This window comes from Microcebus murinus, chromosome 7, assembly GCF_040939455.1.
Source record: "Microcebus murinus isolate Inina chromosome 7, M.murinus_Inina_mat1.0, whole genome shotgun sequence".
Classification (NCBI taxonomy): domain Eukaryota; kingdom Metazoa; phylum Chordata; class Mammalia; order Primates; family Cheirogaleidae; genus Microcebus; species Microcebus murinus.
Genome location: NC_134110.1, coordinates 15,552,585 through 15,575,993, shown reverse-complemented (window position 1 = coordinate 15,575,993; position 23,409 = coordinate 15,552,585). Strand labels below are relative to the sequence as shown.

The 23,409-nt window shown below is 44.7% G+C and overlaps 1 protein-coding gene across 3 annotated transcripts in view; it reads left to right on the top strand.

The window, feature by feature from the left end:
* The window catches only part of IGF1R (insulin like growth factor 1 receptor), a 291,232-nt gene that overhangs the window by 46,662 nt on the left and 221,161 nt on the right, over positions 1-23,409 (top strand). For all 3 annotated transcript variants that reach the window (XM_012764522.2, XM_012764524.2, XM_076004800.1), the window contains exon 2: positions 9,738-10,283. In XM_012764522.2, coding sequence (XP_012619976.1) covers positions 9,738-10,283 — 546 coding nt within the window. The remainder of the gene's footprint in view (positions 1-9,737; positions 10,284-23,409) is intronic.

Here is a 23,409-nt window from a genome sequence, read left to right as displayed (position 1 = left end):
GGTAAACTTTCCATTTTTATTCAAAATATTATGGGGTTACAAATGTTTTTGGTTATAGGGAATCACTTTATGCTTGAGTCAGGGTTATATGTGTGCCCATCACCTAGATAGTGTTCACTGTACCCACCTCCCCCCATTAGGTAGGTTTTGGCCCATTACTCCTTCTCCCCTTTGATTTCCACTGAGTTTTACTTCCCTCTGTGCACATGTGTGCTCATCAATTAGTTCCAATTTAATGGCAAGTACATGTGATGTTTGTTTTTCCATTCTCTAGATACTTCACGTAGGATAATGGTTTCCAGTTTCATCCAAATTATTGCTAAAGGCCTTAATTCATCCTCCTTCATGGCTGAGTAGTACTCCATGGTATACATATACTGTAACATTTTGTTAATCCACTCATGAATTGATGGGCGTTTGGGTTGATTCCACATCTTTGCAATTGTGAATTGTGCTACAATAAACATTTGAGTGCAGGTGTCTTTTTGATAAAATGACTTCTTTTCCTTTGGGTAAATACCCAGTAGTGAGATTGCTGGATCAAATGGTAGGTCTACTTTTAGTTGTTTGAGGAATCTCCATACTGTTTTCCATAGAGTTTATACTATTTTGCAGTCCCACCAACAGTGTATAAGCATTCCTTTGTCTCTACATTCCTGTCAGCATCTGTTGTTTTTGGAATTTTTAATAAAAGCCATTCTAACAGGAGTAAGGCGATATCTCATTGTGGTTTTAATTTGCATTTCCCTGATGATTAGTGATGTTGAGCATTTTTTTGTATGTTTGTTGGCCATTTGTCTATCTTCTTTTGAAAACTTTCATGTCTTTTGCCCAATTTTTAATGGGGTTGTTTATTTTTGCTCAATGTTTTTGAGATATATCTAAGTTGTATATATTAGTACTTCATTTTTTATCATTGCTGTGTAGTATTATGTGTCATGGTGATTGCCTCTTTGCAGTGAATTTCCCAGGTGTTCATTGAGCTTCTTGTACCTAGATGTTTAAATCTCTAGCAAGATGAAGGAAGTTTTCCTCAATTATTCCCTCAAATAGGCTTTCCAGCCCTTGTGTGTTTTCTTCTTCACCCTCAGGGATGCCTATGAGCCTTATATTTGGCTGTTTTACATAATCCCATATTTCTTGTAGGCTTTGTTCATTCCTCTTCTCTGTTCTTTAGTTTTGACTGACTGATACTGATTTAATTTGAAAGAGTTGTCTTCAGGCTCTGAGATTCATTCTTCTGCCTGGTCTCTTAAAACTTTCCACTGTGTTTTATATTGCCTTAAATTAATTTTTCATTTCTAGAAGTTCTTTTTTTTTTTTTTTTAATACTTGGTCTCTTTAGTGAATTTTGTATTCATCTCCTGAATTATTTTCCTGGTTTCTTTTGAGTTGGTTTTCCATTTTTCTCTTGGATTTCATTGAGCTTCCTTACAGTCCATATTTGGAATTCTTTATCTGTCATTTAAATATTTTCATTTTGATTGGTAACCATTGCTAGAGAGCCTGTGTTTCCTTTTGGAGGTGTCCTTTCACTATGATTGTTCGTACTTCTGGAGTTCTTTTGCTGATTCCTTCTCATCTGGGGCAGATGTCACTTCTTTTTTTTTTTTTTTTGGATTTTCTTTTGTTTAGATGGGGCTTCCCACCACCACCTACTTGTAACGGAGTGTCTGTAGCATATGTTGGGTAAGAACTTGTGGCATTCCTTGCGGGTGCTTTGATGGGGGTCCAGGCTCTGGATGGATGCCTTGGTTATAGATATCCTTAGTGTGGTGGTTTTCTCAGTTGCTAGTTGTTTGTAGGCTGTTGCAGTGGTGAGCTATGTGTGTGGGCAGATTCCCTGTCTCTCTTTGATGAGGGAGGATGAAGGTCTTTGAAATCTTTTCTCTTTCTCCAGCCCTGTGGTCTTCTGAACAGTCTGAGTTGTATTGGCATGCCCAGTTTCAAGTTTCCATTTTTTAATTGGCATGGCACAAGATAAACATCTCACCCATCTTTGTAAGTTTTTGCTACATTGTAGCACTCTGTTTTAATGTTCTGAGCCTTCGGGACTGCAGTTTGGGTGTGCCTGGATTTTGTTTATGTGTGTGATAGAGATTGCTCTTATGTGGGGCAGTAAGGACATTTTTACACATCCAAATTACATTCAGTTTTTAATTTTAGTTCTAAAAGTCCTCTGTGTAATGGAAATCCCTTACATTCTTATCATTGCCTTCAGTTATTGAATGTGTTAGGTGGCCAGGACTGCTGTCTGTGTGAAGGAGAAATGTACACATGCAGTGTAAACGCATTCTCATTGACACATGAAGATAAAGGGCTTAACATGAATTGTGTCTGTTTACACTTACATGGAAAATTCTGCTATAACAAACTCTGAAGTATCAGTAGTGTTTGTTATCATAACATTGTCTTTTTTCTCCTCACCTCCTGATCTCTGATATTTGGGTTAGTTGCAGTCTACTGCAGGATGAGGCCTAAAGAAACCCTTGCTGCCTTTTCCCTGAGCACAAGGAGAGTATCCTCAGACCTTGAAGGGCAATGGTCAGGGGCTGCAGATTCGGCAGGCATGGGAGGATCGTGTGGTACTAGGGAGCTTCGGTCTGCACCCCATTTTTCTTCTGCCTTGCTCTGTTGTAGGCATAGTTTCTGTGGGTTTCTTGGGAGTTTTCTGGTAGAGTGAAGGTCAAGTTAAGAAACACAGGTACATGGGCTTTTCCTGCACCATGCTGCAGTATCAGTGGGTGGGAGAGCAGTACAGATGAGGGGGTTACAGCAGTGGGCCCCAACCTTTTTGGAACTGGGGGCTGGGTTCATGGAAGACAATTTTTCAACAAGACAGGGAGAGGAGGGATGGTTTTGGGGTGATGTAAGAGCATTACATGTATTGTGTAGTCAAACCTTTCTGGTAATAATCTGTATTTGCAGCTGTTCCCCAGCACTAGCATCTCTACCTCAGCCCCACCTCAGATCATTAGGCATTAGATTCTCATAAGGAGTGTGCAACCTAGATCTCGTATGTGCAGTTTACACAGGGTTTGAACTCCTCTGAGAATCTAGTGCCGCTGCTGATCTGACAGGAGGTGGAACTCAGGTGGTGATGTGAGTGATGGGGAGTGGCTGTATATACAGATGAAGCTTTGCTTGCTTGCCCACCGCTCACCTCCTGCTGTGCAGCCCAGTTCCTAACAGGCCACGGACCGGTACCAGTATGCATCTTGGGGTTTGGGGACTATAGTATTTCCAAGAGCAGTGGGTCTACCAGGGTGGTGCCTAGACCAGCAGAATCAGCAACCCCCAGGCACACATTGAAACACATCAGGTCCTACCACTTTGTGTTTTAACAAGCCCTTTGAGTGATTCTGATGCATGTTGAGGATTTTCGGCACTGTCTACTACATGCAAAGTGAGGTTGACCTCCTAAGCACTTGTTCTAGTCTGGTTTCTAGCACCTTCTGTTACTCTTGCTCTTTTCCCTGTCACACATGCTGCACCCCTGCTTCTCCCTAACTGCAGCCAGTCCAGTCAACTCCTGCTGCCTCCCAGGTGTGTGTTCCTTCCCCTGCCTGGAGCACCCTACCCCTCGCCCTTCCTGGCAAGACTTTGCTTGTCTTTGAGGTTGTCTTTGGGATCCTCTCTTTGAGAAGCCTTCCTGATCTCCTCACAGATAAAGAGTTGTAGGTCTCCATCTTTGTATTCCAGAGTCCTGCCCATTGCTCTATTAAAACTTTTGTTTCATTTAATTTGCTGTTTGCTGGAGAAGATATTGCCCTATACTTGTGCAAAACTCAGTTACACATTAATCTTTTTCTAACCTCTTAAATCATTTTGACTTTCGGAGTGACAGTGTCTAGGGAGGGTTTTTGTTGTACTGAGTTATTGGTTATAAAGAATTCATTTTAAGCGAAGTAAAGAACTATTGTAGTGCACTGCTGGCTGAGACAAAAATTAGGCTTCTTATTATAAACCCAAAAGTTCTGTTGAGTTAGAGATGATGGTTGGGTTCACTAATGTGTTTTACCTTTGTTATTTGCCTATGTACCTATAGTAAAAGAATGCTAATTATGCTTCCCAGTCTTTTATTTCCAGCTATAAGCTAAGACTATCCCATGTTTTTGAAGAAGAGTTGATCAGAGTTGAAAACATTTTAATTAAATGGATAACTGCTTACGATGTTCTTTAATGAAATTGTTGACAGAAGGATAGTGAACAATTTTGCTTATCCTTCCCCTTTTGTTGTATATTAGTAATATTTAGATTGAAGCAACAGAATGGATGTTTTCATTAATGTTTATTTAGTAACATTGGCTAAAACTTATTATTGTTCACAGTAACAAAAAAGCACTTACCTGGCTGTGATGATGGCTTCTGCAGTATAGGTAGGAACAGCCCCTTTTGCAGGTGAGGAAATGAAGGTTAGTATCTGCCTAAGGGCATGAGCTGGTAAATGGCACCTGAGGACTCCTGGCATCATCCCACTTTTCTTTGTCTAGGGCCTCAAGATTGTGTCTAATGTAGACCATATTATGAACATGTGATTGCGTTTCTTGTATAGCTCTTCCAGCTGTAATACTTAGATATACAACTTTGGGGGATTTTCTCAGCCGAAGGCTTTTCATTGGCTCTTCTCATATTAGCAGTCATTTCTTAGGTATTTGTTTTTAAATGTGTATAGTTTATATATGGCATTCACTGAAGTTCTTAGCACAGAAATTCTGCTTCTCAATGTTTTAAAAAATACCTAGGAATTTTTTGGGAACAGTGTTCATTCCAACTGAAAGGCTTTATTTGAAATGATATCTTTGGGGAAGTGAAGTCTATCCCAGGTACCAGGCCACTTCCTAGCCCCCAGTCTCCCTCCCTTCCTCCCAGCCCAGCTTGCCTGTGCGTCTGCAGGTCTCTGTCTGCTTTGGTTCTGCTGTGGTTCACGGGCTTGGGGACTGCATCTGAGGCCCACTGTCCTCACCTTCTAGCTGTGTCCTTTCTCCCTGCCCCCTTCTTGCCTTCCTTTCCATAGCTTCTATTTTTTACATGCCAACCTGGGACCTTACATTCTGAAAGTTTGTTGTTTTGTTTTTTTTTTTTTTTTTTTTTTTTTGGATCATGCTACCATCTGTTGCTTTGAAAAGGGAGAGATGATATTTTGCAATTTCATTTTAATTATCAATGTTTCGTTGCAAAGGGTGTGCCTCTCTCCTTCCTGCACTATGTTGAATATTTATTCCCTAAAAGCATGAATTATTTCACAGCACAAATGAAACATGTTGTCTTCTCTTTCCTGTTTGTGGCTTGTGCCTTTTGAGCACTGCTATCGTTCGTGGTCCAGCTTAGTTTTCTTTTTTTTTCTGTTTCTATCATAAAACATCCTAAAGACCAACAGTGTCAGTCACAGAATCCAAAACAGCTGGTTCTAGGGTCCTGCCTCACACTTTGTGGCTTGGGCTTGTCTTCTTTTCCGGAGTAAGTGGGTAGTTTCTTCCTACTTTTTTTTTTCCCTTCTATAAATGGGGAAAAAAGTGTCAAGTATGGAGACTGCTCTTTCATTTGAAGGAGCTGCCGGTTCTAACTCTGTAGTGGTTTCTGTTAACTGAGTGGTCAGCAGGGCTGTGGAGGGGAGCCAGGCTGCAGGGTGAAGCAGATTCTTCCACTGTCTGCATGTTGATTGCAGTGTGAAAGTTCAGCATGCTTCAGTTGTGTGTCTTCATGCTCTTTTGCTAAGTACTGGATTTTTGTAATCTGTTGGAAATGACAACAAACTGATGTCTAATACATAATACAGGTTGAGCATGCTAATCTGAAACCTAAAATGCTCCAAAATTCGAAGTGCTCCAAAAGCTGAAACTCTTTGAGCACCAACATGACACCACAAGTGGAAAATTCCACCTCTGACTTCATGTGACAGGTTGCGGTCAATACACAGGTATACAACATATAGTTGATTCAATGTCTCCAAGGAAAAATGATCCTCCCACCTCACTTCAGTTGCGATATGTAGCTTTTCCTCAAATGCCCAGATCCCCCCATGCAGGCACACCCACGAAGAGTAATAAAATGGTTCAACATATAAAAACTTTTTTTTATGAACAAAATTACTAAAAATATAAAATTACAGGCTGCTATGCGTATAAGGTGTGTATGAAACCTAAGTGAATTTCGTGATTAGACTTGGGTCCCATTCCCAAGATACCTCTGTATGTATATGCAAATATTCCAAAATCTAAAAAGCTTCTGATCCCAGTTATTTTGACTAAGAGATATGTAACTTGTAATATGATCAGCACACATGGAATGCAATAATAGACTGAATTCAAGTACTTCTCTGTCAAAAATTCTGTTTATTATTTAAGAGAAAACTTATATACTTAATTTATAATATTATAGAAGAAATAAGAATTTTTAGGCTAGGCATAGGAAAAAAGAAATAGTACCCCTCAACCTCTAAAAAGATGAAGTACTTTGTGACATGAAGCTGGGTGAAGATTAAATAGAGGAAAGAGAGGCGGGGAAGGGAGGAAGGAGTTGGGGGCACAGTTGGGGGAGCTGTGGAAGCCAAGGTGTTTGGGCAACTCTCTGAGGAGGTGACATTTCAGGTGAGACCCACCTGGTGAGAGAATGGGGCAACCAGGTAGAGGGGAGGATGCACTCCAGGTGGCGGGGTGTGAGGAGGGAAGGAGCTTGGCATGGTGCAGCTTGGAGGCTCTTGTAGAGTCCTGTTGGCTGGTGCTGGCTCAGGGATGGACTGGGGAATGCTGGACGGGACAGTGGCGCAGACCAGAGTTAGAGTAGTGGAGACACATGGATGTGGTGACATCCATTCGTTCTAATTGTGTTACATGATGTGTCTACTGTGCACTGAGGCACTGGGGTTATAATTATCAACTAAATATAAAATAACTCCCTGTCCTCCAGGAGCTGCTGTTGTGTTGGGAGGGGTGCAGTGGGAGACGATGAGAAAGGCCAGAGCTGGGTCCTGCAGAGAGTGGGCACGCCCCAGGAGGGAAGCGCGTGGGGTCGTAGAGGAGCAGTGAGCGCACAGGGAGGAATGAGGTTGACGTGATTGTGGGAAGAGCAGCCAAGATTCCCGTAGGCTTGGGAGCTAGAGCCCGGAGGACTCGTTGCTGGACTGGCTCTGCGCAGCGTGAGGGGACGGAAGAATCAGAAATGACTCTTTGATCTTTGACATGTGCATTTCAGAGAATGGGAATGTCATTGACTGAGATATGGAAGCTTGGGAGGTGGGGGAAGGAAATGAGTTATCAGACACCTCAGTGGCAGTGTGGAGTAGGCAAGTAGATATTCTACTCTAGATAGAGCTCAGAAGAGTGTGGGCTGGCAGCCTGCATTTGGAATCATCCAGAGTATGGGTGGCACAGGGAGCCAGTTGCCTGGAGGAGTTGGCAGAAAAGAGCCACCAACATTTAGATGCTGAGCTCAGGTAGAAGGGGGGTGGTCAGTGGGAATCAGGGAAGCCAGAGGAGGAGGCAGTGCTGGTGACTCTGGAGAGGCGGCAGGTACCATGAGGACAGGGAACTGTCATTGGCTTTGACAGCGTTCGTTGTTGGGGGCTTTGCTGAGAGTGATTTACCTAAATCACGGGGACGGAAGCTCAGTCAGAGTGGGTTGAAGGTAACCAGGAGGTGAGGCTGCTGAGTGCTGGGACTACTGATGAACCTTGCATCAAATTTTGCTGTGCAGGGGCTGGTGTCTTGTGTATGTGACCTTGTATAAGTGACTTGACTTCTCCAAATCTGTTTTCTCGTTTTCAGAATGGTGATGATGTTACCTAGTGTGAAATACTGTTGCGAGCGTCACAGGAGATGAAACAAAATGACAGGTCACAGCCTTCTGGCACAGCCTCTTTGTGGCATGTGGGGGTTTGCCGAGTCCTGGTTTCTTCCATTCTCTGTGCTAGGGGTGTCATTTTCTCATCAGTAGAATGAAGGAATTGGAACAAATGAAGTTTCACATTTTAGGTTTGCGGGCTTTGCCCGTTGCTCCGCACTTGGGTCCCTTCTCTTCTCCCTCCCATCTCGATCTCTGCCCTGCCTTCCTTCTATGGCCGTAATGCCCAGTGGGGACTTCTCTTCTCTCTCTTGTCAACTCCACTTACTCTATCCTGTATTCGGCCGCCAGATTAATCCTCCAAAAGGCCTCACCTGGGCTGCTCTCCCCATCAGGAGTCCTGAGAAGGGACCTCGTTCCTCAGAGATGAAAGTTCTCATTACTTTATGACCAAACTCATTTCCTCTGCTCTTCTCTGCATCCTTGACTGTCAGAGCTGCTGTCACATGGATATATCTTGTTCTGCCTTGTTCCTGGCCTTAGGAATGTTATACCCAGTTTTAAGTCCCACCCACCCTGTAGGAGCCTGTGTATGTGCAGAGCTTCCCTCCAGTGCCACCTCTTGTCCTGCTTAGTTCAGTTCCCAGGTAGCGTGGACTTACTGTGTGCACACCACTGACTGCATCCTGCCTTGAGTGACAGGTGTTTATCACAGGTCTTCGCTCCTGGCCTTCACCACCATGGAGCCCCATACATGTTGGATGCTTCCCAAATTAATGAATTACATCAATCGGAAAACTCCACTCAACCTGAGAAGCTTTAATAGTAGATTAGGGGATTATTAAATCTTAAAATCGGCAAATGCATTGGCCCAGCAATTCCTATTCCAGGGATTTATCCTAAGGAAATAGTTTTGGATATCTAAGAATGTTCACTAGCGTGTTGTTTATAATGTGCAAAACAGGACATAACCTAAATGTCCAATAATAGAGGATTGGTTAAAAAACGAAAAAGAACTCACGGTGCATAGACATACTCTTGAATTAGTATCACCTTCTTAAAATGATGATGTAGAGGGACATGTATTGGCATGATAAAATGTTCATGTTAAGTGAAGAAAGTATGTTTACAAATGTTTGATTTCAGTTGCTTTTATTTATAGAGGAGGGATAATTGGTATAGGTATATGTTTATCTTTGGATGTTGAGATCGTTGATTTTTACTCTTTTTGCTATTACCTAACCTTTCTACAGGAAGCATGCTTTCTTGATTAAGAAAACTATTAAAGTTGGAATTGTATGCTGCTTTTATTACTTAAAAATATCACGTTTTAAAATTTTTCTCTCAGGTTACCCCTTACTTCACGTTAGTGCAGTATCAGGGAGAATGCTGAGGCCATGTGGCCAGTGTCAGCGGTAGCAGGAAGCATTGGAGCATGCTTCTTTGAATCCCCACTTCCCAGGTCACAGTGACTGTTCTCCAGTGTCGATGTCATGGCCCGGTGTCCTTCTGGCTGGATGCAGTAGTAAATTGTTGATACTTGGCTGCTGAGCTTTTGTTCAGGCATTGGCAATTGGCCCTCTGCGAAAGAGACAGGGGGAGTGTGCAGTTACAGTTAGGCTGGCCCTGGTGGCAGCCTTAACATTTGTGTGTGCGCCTGTGTGTCCCTGGGCTCTCAGCTTTAGTGGGCACGTTTGTTGGGGACGGCCTCTCCCACAGTGGGTCGGTGAGCGTGTTGCACCGCGTCTGGTTTAGGCACTTCCTGAATGACAGCTAACTGGTCAGCTACCCAGATAGTCAACCTCAGGCTAGCCTGGACTGAAGAATTGAGCCTTATTTCTTTAACCATCTAGGTTTCTTGAAAGCTGACCATATTATTGGTTGGAAACTAGTATTGAAAATTATTCCCTTTTAACTAAGACATGTCCTGCCTTTACCCTCTTGTCTCCCTTCAGTCTGTGGGCCGGGCATTGACATCCGCAACGACTATCAACAGCTGAAGCGCCTGGAGAACTGCACAGTGATCGAGGGCTACCTCCACATCCTCCTCATCTCCAAGGCAGAGGATTACCGCAGCTACCGCTTCCCCAAGCTCACGGTCATCACCGAGTACTTGCTGCTGTTCCGAGTGGCCGGCCTCGAGAGCCTCGGAGACCTCTTCCCAAACCTCACGGTCATCCGTGGCTGGAAACTCTTCTACAACTACGCCCTGGTCATCTTTGAGATGACGAATCTCAAAGATATTGGGCTTTACAACCTGAGGAACATCACTCGGGGGGCCATCAGGATTGAGAAAAATGCGGACCTCTGCTACCTCTCTACTGTGGACTGGTCCCTGATCCTGGATGCGGTGTCCAATAACTACATTGTGGGGAACAAGCCCCCGAAGGAGTGCGGGGACCTGTGTCCGGGGACCATGGAGGAGAAGCCGATGTGCGAGAAGACCACCATCAACAACGAGTACAACTACCGCTGCTGGACCACCAATCACTGCCAGAAAAGTAAGAAAGACGCCGAATGCTGCTTTCTCTCTGCTTCTCTCTTTTCTCTCCTCCTCCTCCCTGACTTCCTCCTCTTCTAAAAGCTCGTGTTCCACTGGGAAGGGTGCAGTCGTGTTGCATTTAGGACATGGCACGCCTGCTGTGCGGAAGTGGTTCCTAGCGGGGGTCTTGGTTGGCTTTCTTTTGCATCTGGGACTCTTGGAATGCAGGACTGTGGCATGGCTGGGGGCCATCGTGGCTGCTGTCAAGACTGTTCAAATCACATATTAGAAATAACCCGCCACACTTCTGGGCTAGAAACTTGCTGACCTTCAGCATTGAATTCCTGATGGGAAAGGTGACCTGGTGTGCTTAGAAGTCCCTGAGCCCTGGCAGCTGGGGGCTGCTTATGTGTCAACTTTTTCATCCTTTGGATGAAGGGATATGTTTTTGTTTGGCTGGACTTCCTTAGCATGGATGTACTTGAAATGTGATTAAATAAAGGAAAAGTAAAAAGCTACTTCATGTCCTCTGAAAGGGGTCCTTGATTCTTAGTGACAATGTTGTAATGTTTAGGTGTCCTGGTCTATGGTGGAGCCAAGGTGGGAGTGCCTTTTTAAACCTCTGGGTTTCTGTTTCTTTTTTTACCTGTGTACAGAGTAGTGGTGATCATCTTATGAAATCACTTAGTGAAGGAACTTTGTAAAGTGTTCAATACTCTGGGGGTCGGGCGGTGGTATTTTGAAGCTTCTTGTTTATTTATCTGCAATACACTTATGTTCCCTTGAGAATAAGTAAGCTTTTGCCTTAATGTGATCAATACCTTGAGAGCCAGGTTGTTTGGTACTAAAATTTGACTCTGGGCCATTGCCTTCTTGCATTCAGCAATGTTTAGGTATATCAGCCAGGAGGGTTCCCCTTGTTGGGTAGAATTCAATGTGTTAGCTATAAGGAGCTGTTATTTAACGTTGGCCCAGTTAAAGACCCAAGGAGCCCATGTACTTTAGCTAGTCATGAAGAGCCAAGAAATTCCAAATTGTTAGGCTTGCCTAAACCATGAAATGTGTAAAATAAATAAATGAAAGGCCAGACCCCACAGGTAGCCCTTGTTTTAGTTCCTCTTCAGCCAGACTGAAACAGGGAAAAGGATATGTGTTCTCTGACCCATCACACTGTCATGCTCTGTATCAGTGTGTATGTGAACATATGATTAGTAAGGGCAGGGGTCACACTGGCTGCAGCCACTATCTTGTAGAGTTGAGATCAAAATCAGGCCTTGTCAGAGAGGGTGAGGAGGGTCCCAGGTGACTGTGGATGAGCCAGTCCCTCCAGGTGGTAATTTGGCACCTTTAGACGGGAAGATCGCTTAAGTCCAGGAGTTCAAGACCAGCCTGACAACATATTTTTATCCCAACAAAAGAAAAGAAAAATTAGCCAGGTGTGGTGGTACACACCTGTAGTCGTAACTATTCTGGAAGCTGTAGCGAAAGCATTGCTTGAGCCCAAGAATGAATGCAACGTGGCAGCAAGCTATGATTCTACCACTGTACTTTAGTCTGGGTGACAGAGCAAGACCCTGTCTCTAAAAAAGCCATTAGATAGGGACTTGTTTAGTGATTCAGTAGATACATATTTACCTTGGTCTCACTTGGGTTTTCCGGGCTATTTCCGACCAGCTGCTTGTTGAAGAAGCCTGGAGTTGGGAGTGAGGCCAGAGTTCTGGGTTCAAGTCTAAGATTGGTAACAGGAAATGAGCAGGCAGTTTACATTGCCCGGGCCTCAGTTTCTTCATCTGAAAAATGGGATAGATCCTGCCTTCCTCGTAGGGTCTTTGAAAGATTAAAATAAGAAAGTGGAAAAGCTGCATGAAGATGTAATGGCTGTTAGGAATGGAACTCTGCTGGTGGCAGGCCTGTTGGCTGGTTGCCAGCTTTCCCAAGGCCAGACCTGCAACCTTCTCCTTGATCGGTTCTCTCATTCCTGCTGACGTTTTTTTTTGTGATTGGAGTACTTATTTGTACATTTGTGAATGGAGTACTTATTTAAAATTGATGACTGCATTCAGGGAAATTGTCTCTCCTTCACCTTGTCCTGAAAACTCGGGCATGGGAATGTTTTCTTAGAGGTTTTCTAGTTGAATCAGGACTCTTTTGTTTGCATAGATCCCCTTTAGACCTGCACTGTCTAAGGTGGTAGCCACTAGCCACATGTAGCTTATTAAGTACTTGAACCGTGGCCTGTCTAAATTGAGACCTGCCTTAAGTATAAAATACACACTGGATTTCAAAGGCATAGTATGGGGAAAACCCTATAAAATATTTCATTAATAATTTTTAAATTAAATTAACTTTTATTTTATCTTTGAGACAGGATCTTGCTCTGTTGCCCAGGCTGGAGTGCAGTGGTGCAGTCACAGCTTGTTCTACTCTCGAACTCCTAGGCTTGAGGGATCCTCCTGCCTCAGCCTCCTGAGTAGCTGTGACTACAGGCATGAGCCACCACACCCAGCTAATATTTTATTTATTTATTTTTTTTTTAGAGTTGGGATCTTGATATGTTGCCCAGGCTGGTCTCAAACTCCTGGCCTCAAGCAATCCTCTCACCTCAGCCTCCCAAAGTTTTGGGATGACAGGCATGAGCCACTGCACCTAGCCTCATTTATAATTTTTATATCGATTACATGTTGAAATTATAATACCTGGGTATATTAGATTAAGTAAAATATAGCCTTAAAATTAATTTCACCTATTTGTTTTACTTCTTAATGTGGCTACGAGAAAATTTGAAAATACAGATGTGGCTCATGCTCTGTTTATGTTGGCGAGCGCTGCTTTAGAACATTTGAGTTTGGGAGTTCCTTCCTTATCATGTCTCTGGCCGACCTGCCACTGCAGTGTCAGTAACCCTGCACCTCTCCAGCCAGAACGCTTAGGAATCATTCAAGGAGCCAGGTGAAGGGCACTGAGTCTGGACAGAATGTGTCTAGCTTGAGTTCAGCATAAGCGTTAAGAAGGCCATTTGTAAAGATTAAACATAGAAGAATCCCATTCAGTTATTCTTCTGTTGGCTGCCTGTAGAAGGAAGGAGAACATCTGGAGAGAAACGCCAAGTCGAGAGTGTGTGGGAAAGTGTTGCACAAACTCAATTGTGCAGTGCCGAAGCTTTAAGCTCCTTTCATGTCCTGACTCTGCAGTGGCTGGCGGTGTAGCAGACAGCCCCACTGAGGAAGCAACCACTCTGTGGGTTCTCCGTACACTTCCGTATTTGCCTGTTCTCTAACAATTTGAAGGGGAGATTTTATGCAGGCTTGAGTTACTCCTAAAAACTGATTGACCCTTAAATAATTGTGTATGGCTTTTCCCTTTCAGCGAGAACATGACTATTTGGCGCCCCTCTGACATTTGTCATGGTTGATTTCTCCTCCCTTGTCTTTCGATACCACCCTCTTCTGATTCTCCTCCTGTACCTAGAGCTGCTGCTTTTTTGCTTCCTTTCTCTCAGTCTGGTCTTTCATAGTTGGTTGTCTCCTGTCTTAGTCTGTTCGGGCTGCTGGAACAAAATACCGTAAATAGGGTGCCTTATAAACAATAGGAATTTATTGCTTACATTTCTGGGGGCTGGAAGTCCAGGATCAAGGCGCTGGCAGACTCAGCGTCTGGCGAGGGCCCACTCTCTGGTTCATGGAGGGCGCCTTTTCGCTGTGTCTTCATGTGTCAGAGTGGTGGGAAGTCTCTCGCTGGCCTCTTCCATAAGGGCACTAATCCCATTTGTGAGGGCTCCACCTTCAGGACCTACTCACCTCCCAAAGCCCCCACCTCCTCATACCGTCACATTTGACATCAGGTTTCAACATATGAATTTTGGAGGGACATAAACATTCAGACCATAGCATAGCTCCCGGGCCCTCTTTTCACTTCCCTCGTTCTCATCTTATCCACTGGTATTAAACTTCCAAATATCCTCTCTAGCCCAGACCTCTTTTTGAGCTCTAGGCCTGTGTCTCCATTCATACCCAGACGACTGTGGGCAATTCAGTGCTGTATCTAATGGTCTTTCCTGTCTCCTCACTTCTGGCAGTGGCGTGTCCTGACTCTGCAGTAGCTGGCAGTGCAGCAGCCAGCCCCGCTGAGGAAGCGACCACTCTGTCGGTTCTTTCTGTATACCCTCTCTGGTGGGCAGCACTCTTGTTCTCTTGGCTCTCATGTCAAAAACATGGGTGTCCTTTGGACATGTCCATCTACAGTTGGACACCAGACCCTTTCCACCCCAAATGTTGGCTTCAGTCTGCCCTCTTGCGCTCCCCCTCTGCCCAGGCAGTGGGAAAGCCTCTCTCTGCTCTGTGCCCTGTGGCTCTACTCAGTGCCAGCGAACGTCCCAGTGTACACTTGGGGCCGATACGCTCCCCTACCTGAGATCCTGGAGTAGGTCCTTGTAGCATAGGCACTTGGCACACCATGAAGCTCCTTGGTGGTCTACCACCCACTCCAAGACATGACACCGTGCCATGTACCACACGCTGCTCCCTCCTGTCTGCCTTGTCCTTGGCCCCAGCGATGCTTCCTGCGATACTCCCTGCGATGCTCCCTGCGCTGACCAGCTGCTGCAGCTCACCTGGCTGAATTCCAGCCTGCCTTTTCCTATGGAGGACTCTAGGGCCCTGCAGACTTCGCTGGGCGTGTCTCCCAGCACCTAGCAAGGCACTTCTCGTACCACTGTATAAAATTCTGGGTGTATCGTCCTGTGTCTGCTGTCACCCCAGGGGCAAGCACTGCACTTGTTTTGTGAAGGATTCAATGTCAGGGAGATACATTTTCCTGTCAACCAGAAAGTAATGTATAATGGTAGTCCTCAGCAATCCAAAAGTGCTAAATTTATGAAATGCAGACATTTCCTGTGTCATTGTCGTCATCATTGCTACCAAAGAGCACTGTCCCTGAAACCATCTCCAGCTCTTATTGGTAGAGAGGATCCACCAAGAATGGTAGCTCTCTTCTCTGCAGTTGTCAGAATGAGTCAATGCCAAAGATGATGAAGTACGAAAATCATCAGGAAGGTTGAGGCTTGGCCTGCAGAGCCATTCATTATTTTGTAAGGCAGTTTTGCTGAAGACCAACCCATGCACTGTGAAGGCAGAGGTGAATCCTAAGTGCCTGTGGTTTTCTTGCTTCCTGGTGAATTTGCTTAAGTGGTGCCATTGTTTGCTTCCCATAGAGGCTTTCTGTTATTTGATTTCAGGTGTAGCCACCCCCCCCCACCAAAGAAAACAAAAACAAAAAAACCAAAAACCAAAACCTAAGACCTTACTGCTAAACTAAGTCTCCAAGTACTTTTTAACCCATCAGGATGAACAGCTTGTGATCTACTGAGATCACCCTGAGTGAGAAGGCCTGGTTTTTGCCAGGAAATCCACGAAGGCAGTGAGCCTGGCTGGGTTGGAAGCTGGCTTAGCTGGCGGGGCAGCCTTATTTCAATTAAAAGGGCATTGACTAGGAGCAGCAGTCCTGGAGTTTGTTGCATTTCTTACTGCCTTCAAAATGAGAAACCAGGAAAACAGCAGATTGGAGCCTTTGAGTGAGAAGGCAGTAAATGGCTCCTTTTATTGACAAAAGGAAAACATTTTGCTGCCATCTCACTCATGGGATCAGGGACTTCAAATGAAAGCAGGTGTTATAAAAAGACAATTCTACATTTTTCCCCCTACAGGTTCTTGTGTTCTTGTTTTTCAAACACTCCTCACAAGGGCAGTGTTGGCTTGTGGAGGAGAATTGCTCCCCTTCCCACAGTTACTTACAGTTGGTATGTCTGGCCTGCCTGGTTAAGGTGGAGGACTTGTTTAAGAATTTGTAAATCACCTGCCCTGCTGGATAGGAGCTGGAGGGACGGTTTATCTGTAGTGAGACTCCACTGGTGTAGTATTTCATTCTAACTTTTTTTTTTTTTTAAACTTAAGCTACCTGTGAAGACCTGGAATATTTCTGTTAAATGCTGTGTGGTCTGCTCCCAGGCTGCTGCAGACCATGATACAGGGCTTGGGACAGGACTGTGGGCTGGTTCCAGCACTGCCTTTCCCCACAGACATCGCCGAGTCCCCTGTCTGACCTGTCCCTCCATTTCCTTCCTCTGAACTTGGAGGCTTACATCAGATGACCTCTGCCATTTCCTTAAACTCTAAAAATCAATAACTTACCAGAAGATTTCCATTGTGGCTGCAACCAGGCACGCTGGCTGCCTGAGTGCGCCCATGCTTGGAAGGTTTCGTGCTTCCTGTTCTGTGTGCACACGTCACCTGGTCTCTCTGTCTTTTCCCTTTGACCTAGTATACACAGGCAAGGTATATGGCATTTAAAATTATCATGACTTACCACGTGACACACGGATCAAAGTGTATACCTTGGGAATCTGGGTTTTAAGAAATTCAGAGGTCTTTCTATGTGGAAGAAGGAACCCTGGGTGGAAATCCAAAATCTAGACCATTCTGGGTTCTAGTCTGTATCTGCCACTGTCTAACATATGACTTTGAGCTGGACTTTGTAATGAGAACCGGAGTTTCATCTGGTTCCACAGAGCCTTGCTTTTCTGTCTTCGGAAAGGTAGCTCCCTGCTCACTGCAGAGCCTTGGTAACAGTTTGAGCTGCCTTGTGGGAGGAGGCAGAGGAGCACAGCAGTCCTCAGAGCTTGGTAGGAGGGCTCGTGGGGACAGTTGTCCCAAGTCAAAAAACGATAGGGTTTCTGGGGCTCATGGAAAGGGTGAGTCTTAGGCAGGCAAGGGTGACTGTCCAGGTAAGATTATTGCTCCTGCAGGGTCAGTTTGGCCCCTGTTCTGTGGTTCTCAGGTTGTCATGGGGCTGGCCGGGCCCTTGGCCCTGCTATCCTAGGGCATTCATCCCTGACAGTATTGTGGAGTCCATGGGAGCAGAAGCTACTCCTGTGCCTGCCACACTGTCTGTGTGACTGGTCTTCAGCATGTTCAGGTGGTCCCACACCTGGAAGTGGGTTTTTTTGGTAAACTTGTATGTTTTGCCTATGGCCTATGACCATTGAGATTTGCAAGAGTATATCATTTTGGACAAAATGGAATGTATTTCTTTTAAACCACATTCCTGTATGGGCAAGTGACATCATATGTAGCTTTAAGAAGAGTCAGTGACTTGAGTTCATTTACCACAGGTGTTTCTCATGGCTGGGAAAAGCTGCCAGGTTCCACTTTCCATCAGGACAATACTTGGAAAACACCTAACAGGTTTTTTGGCACATAGTAGGTTCTTGGTAAATGGTGGCAGCTGCTACTATTTTTTTTTTTTAATGAAACTAAGTAATTAAGAGTTGTATTCTCAGACTGTCTACAATGTTGAGCATTAAGCTGGATTTACTATGTATGTTTACTGCCATATCTTAAATGGTCTTTCTCTGTGGCTTTTTCTAAATTGCAAAAATTCAATTATCATAAATAGCAGGGCATAGTGCAGGTGTGGTTCTCACTAATTTGATCCAAATTGTTCAAATTCTTGTGTCTACCCAGATAAGCCGTATCTTTAAAAAACATTCAGTGAGGTATATACTTCTGTATTGGGATGCCAGTGAGTTACATGTAAATTCTATTTGATTATCAAACTCTATGAATTTATCCTGCTTGCAAGCTTGGTATTTAGGATAATTTAAGAAATATCCACAGATTCTTATTTGATATTGACATTAAATATTATCTTTTTAAAGTGTGTGTGTAGCATTAAAGTGGTTAGAGTGGGCATGATTTTTGTTAAAGATAACAAGGATGTGCATTTTTATTTGTGACAACTGCAGGTCTCACATACTAAAGGTAGCCAACCATCTGCTCCAGGCTGAGGCATGTGCTTATTTATTCTCTCCTTTGGGTAATACTAAGCATATGTGTGTGCGTGCGCGTGTGTTTGTATATGTGTGCACACACCACTTCACTCTCCCACCCGGCCTCCTCCCCTGTTTTGTTTTATTTTTCCTCCTCTCACCCCCGTTGCAGCAAACAAACACTGGCTCTCTGTCCTCCCTTAGATCTCCCTTCCGTTCAAGGGGATCAGGTGGGTGGGAAAATGTTGTGCAGGAATGCCAGGCCCTCTTCCGGAAGCCGGGTTTCTGTTTCATCTCATTACTGAACAGAAGTCGCTTTTTGTTTCTTTGCCCTGGTCACAAACAAGCACCCAGTCCTCTCTTCTGTCTTCCTGCCATTTTTCACGGAATCCACGTGGGATGGGAACAGAGGCAGCGTGTTTGGAGACTCGGTTGCTTAATACTCATAGCCTTGTTTAGGAAAGCTGTGCCCACTGACCCAATGTGTAGCTGCCTCAAATTTGTGTTTGTGAGTCCTAATGAAGGGACATGGATAAAGTTAGTGAGAGATTGTAGTTGCTGGAGCCTGTGCAGGGAGGCCTGGGGCCATGGAGGTTGGCCACCCTGCATGGCCAGAAGCTGGGGCTGAGGGCATCCAGAGTGACTGAGGCTGGCTGGCCCTGAGCTGCCTGCGCCCACAGGCCCCTGGGGGGAGGGCCCAGCTGCAGCGCACATACATCTGCCCTTGGCAGCAGATCTGTGAACCTGGGCTGCCATTCTGGATTTCCGGATAGATGCAAAGTGCTTGGATGGTTTTTAGCAGCTGCTGAGACCAGGGAGTTGGGTTTAGTAGTAAAAAGGGGAGGAAAAAAAATAATAAAAGAAGATCTAGAGGCAAAAGAGTCTACAATACAAAAAAGGAAAGACGAAGGTTGATATTATTAGAAATACTTCCTGGGCAGCTCTAGTGTTTGAATTAGGATTTCTTTTTTCCAGCGGTATTAGTTGTAATACGGAGACAAGTAGAAACCAGTCAGATCCCTAGGTCCAAAAAAGACTAGCTTTGTTCCTAGGCTGGTAACCTAGTATGACGTTTCCGTTCCGATTTCTTGACCTCTGAAAGGCCCCTTATGCTCTGCTAAGTAGATGATATTATTAGGTTCTTAGACTATTCCTCAGATAGGATGTAGGGCTATATTTTTGTTCTCTTTCTCAGCGAATTTGAAATGATTGGATTATTTTGTAATACGTCGATACCACTTTTAGAAGCTTTTGAATAACTGTGTCAAAGAAGCTTTAGAATAGGTTTTAAGCAAGATTGCAGAGAATGTACTGAGTGCTTTCTTCCACTCACAAGAAAAGACAGGGCAGCTTAAAATGCAGAAGGTACATTTGGTCCTGCCTCTTTAGAATTTCATGCTGGTGTGCAGGTGGCATGGCCCCAGGTGGTGTGGTGTGTCACCTTCTGAGATCAATGGATTTCCTGCCCCTCCTCCCCTAACCCAGGCCTCTTCCCTGACCATTCTTCTGTTACTACTCTAGGGGTCCAGGCTCAAAGGATCGTGACTGTCATAGTTGCTTGTGAATGGAATTCTGAGAATGTATAGTTTTCTCAGGAGTATGCTTCCTTAGCTCAACAAATATTTCTTGTTTACTGAGGGGGGGGGGAATCTTCCTTGGAAAAGTCACTCCGTGCCAGAGGTGGGTGATTAGGATGAGGAATGAACTTCTGGGTGTGCCTGAGTCAAACAGTTTATGTTGATAGACAATTGATACGATGGCCAAAATGGATCTAACAGACTGCCATTTTCAGAGATGCTTGTTTTGCAGAATTAGTTTGATTTTAGGTTTATCGATGGCCGTGCAGTGATGACAGCTCTCAGTGCAGGGTAAGTGATCAGGCCTCAGACACAGACTCCCTGAACTTCATGTTGAAGGCTTTGGGGTGGGAGAGCTCCAGACCCTCTACTCAATTTCTGTCCTGCTAGAAAGTTTATATTGCTTATCTGGGAAACTGCAGCTCTATCTTGTTGTGCACTGTGGTTATCTTAATTCTTGGAAAGCCTCAGAGTGTAGATAAAGAGCTGATGAAGATGTGTGAGAAGGGATTAAGTGGTCACTAGAGAGAAATGGTAATTGGGATGATGTTCAGACCCCACTTCAGCTAGTAAATAAAAGGTGAAAGGCTGTGAATGGTTTAGCCTGAGCTAGTTCAGACTCTGTTTTTGTAAACAAGATTGGTATACACAGTGCATTTTTGAAAGTGGAAAGTGTGGATTTTCATATGCCAGCTCTTCAGCCTCCTGAAAATCCAGTCTAAAAATTCTGCCAATGTATTCAGATAAATGCAAACCTCTTATCAGTGCCTTTCCATTAGGAAGCCAGGCTGGAGAGGAAGGGGGCTTGAATAATCAAATGGCAAGAAGTATAGGGGGCAGCCCAGTAGTCTGGTGGAATTTGCATGAAAATTGTGTACACTTAAGCATCATTGTTTATCTCAGAAAGCACCTATTTGACTTCCTCCACGACTTTCCTTCTTTCCTTCCAGCTCTGAGATTCTGTGTTAAGAGGGGATTGGTGGGAACCCAGAGTGGATCTGATGGCTCTGGCTTTCAGTAAACACTCCCAGAGACTGGACACATTCTAGAGTTGCAATGGCATCTAGACTTGCAGATGACTGCTTTTGGATGGGCCCTACTCTTGGGGACTGGCTCCAAGATTGGTTTTAGATGGGTAGACTGTGGACTCCAGGAGGTAGCTGCAATTTGCCAATTCCAGAGAGTTGCTGAGGGGTAGCAGATGTGGCATAGGAAGTTGGCAGAGCATCTTAGTGATAAGGGTAGAAAGAAATGAAAATGGTTAGGGAAGGAGTAGAAAGCAGGAAATTCAGGTAGGATTGATGTTAAGTCTCTATCTTTGAAGTGACTTTTTTTTGGTCTGGCTTTTGCTGTTACCAAAGTGAATTATTCATAAGTACTTAGGAGAAACACTGATGTAACTCGATTATGTGGGATGAATTTAAATTCATTTAAATCACTCTTCTCAACTAAAGTAAGCATTCCCTCATCCAGAATCCGAGCAACCTGATAGCCCAGCAAGTTTCCTCCTGCCATGGGCCAACGATTGATGTCGTCTTCCGTGAAACTGCCAGGGTGCTGCGGACTCCAGAGTGCTGCAGGAATGATCAAAGTGAAATGAAAATACTTTCTCAGTGGTTTGAGAGTTGGGTGCATTTTGCTGCATTCGTCTGTCCTAGCAGTCTGGGTTTGGCATCGGTGCGTGAGGAGTTCCAGCCAGAGCAGACATTCCCTCCCGAGGCCAGGCTCTTCACGCTTTCTCCTTAACTGTCTTCCATGTGCTCTTCCTTGAATCCTCCTGGAATCTCCCTCACTGAAGACCAGTGCCCCCGAGTTGCTCTTGTGATCATGTGGATCCACTGCCATGTTATTTGGTCAGCCCGATGGTTTCTCTGTCCTTTGTCAATAGTTTTAGAAGACCTTGTTTATCAGGTAAACCATTTGTAGGTTAGGGCTTGTGCCCTGTTGCATAATTTTTGTTTCTCCACCCTCACAGCAGTGGGAGCCCCTGGAGGAGACACTATGTAAAATGCATCTCCTGTGTGGGCTTGACCCTAGGTAGCATCTGAGAGGTTCTGTTCTCACGAAGATGGGGAGGCTTGGCCTGAGAGCTGGGGGGTTCCTGCAGAGACTAAGGAGGTCCTCTCTCAGCACAGGGCAAGTGTGAGAGTGAGCACCTGCTTAAATTTTGTGCCTCAGGCACCAGTCTCATCTCACATGCTCACTCAGTGGTGGCCCTGATAGGTACAGGAATTTTATAAAGAGATTTATAAAATTATTTCTGGGTGACCAAAGTAAGTGGTCCCTGGTTCTATTTGGAATAAATAAGCCAACTAAATAACAGTAGAGTTTGAGAGTAAGTGTGTGTGAAAGAGAGGATGTGTGCATGTCACCTGTGGTTTGGGTGAGCTCTTAACCTTGCTGACTTGTAAATTATTTTGGGTGTCGTGCTTCTCCCTACCATTCTTGTTCATATCGATCCAGAGTCACTAAGGATGTGAAAGAGAGAGGGTATCATACCTCTGGAGAGGGCGAATGGTGAGGAGAGGTTTGAATCATAAGTAACATCTCAGTCAGGTCTTGATGTGTCTTTGCAGGTTTTCACGCTTGCTTTTGATGCTTTGCCAAAGTTTCCATCGTTTGTCTCGGCCAGCCAATTCAGGCGCCCTTATTTTGTACAACTCCCATTCTGCTAGGCAATGTGAGATGACAACGATTTAGGATTTTGTTACAAGATAAGATAAAAACACATGATGTTAAAAAAAAAAAAAAAGAGGGAGATAACTTGCACTGTGTGATGAGGCTCTCGTGTGTGATGAGGCTTTTTGCCAGAAGAGAAATAGAGGCAAGTGGTAGGAGGTCAGAGGAAGGTGAGTTCCATATTTAGAGCTTTGCATGGAAAGAATATTTGTGTCCGGTAAAATCGAGGCCTTTTGTTAAGGATGTCCACACTTGCTCAGCACTGTTTGCCTAGCATTGTATACACGGCTCTCAACTCGTGCATGGGTTGTACTCCACAACTTTGCAGGACATTTGGAACATGATGTATGTTATTTCATAAAAACAGAGGTCTGAATGGTGGTTTAAGTCCCAGGCCAGTGTTTCCCCATCCACCTACATGCCTGGTTGGCTTAGATATCATTTCTGTCTAACTACCATCCACACTTTTGGTTCTCTGGGGGGAAGGTTTGTTGAGTTCTAGCGCAGAAGGTGGTGGGGGCTTTTGCTTTCTGGCGGAAGAGGCAAGGGTGATGGTGGGAAGCTGGTCTTTCTACATTTTGCCTGTTACAAAAGCTCCCACTGAGGGCTTAGCACTTCCCTGATGTTAATGGGGGGAACAAAGGAGTTGCCTTTGCAGGGCTCTGCAGGCATACAGCAGGGATGGGACCTGGGACTCACACCTGCCTGCTTGTGGGTGGGAGGACTCTAGAGGTACTCAGGAGCACCTCCACCAGGTGCTGGAGGAGGTATGAAGTTGAAGGTGTGATTCTTGCCCTCAGAGGACTTGAATGAGTTTCTGTGTGGCTGACTTTGGGCTCATTACTCACATCATGATTTTTATAAACTGTGAACTTTTGGTCCGAGTCTGGGTTAAACTCTCCACTCTAACCCAAGAGCCGCTGAGCAATTTTTATGACAGAAGGTTAGCAAAGTATCTGACAGTGTCTGAAACCAGAATGGGCTCAGTACATTTTACTTCTCTCCTTTTTTATTCCCCATGGCTCCCCCCGCTTCAGTCAGAAATGTGAGGGTGTGGATTTAAGCTT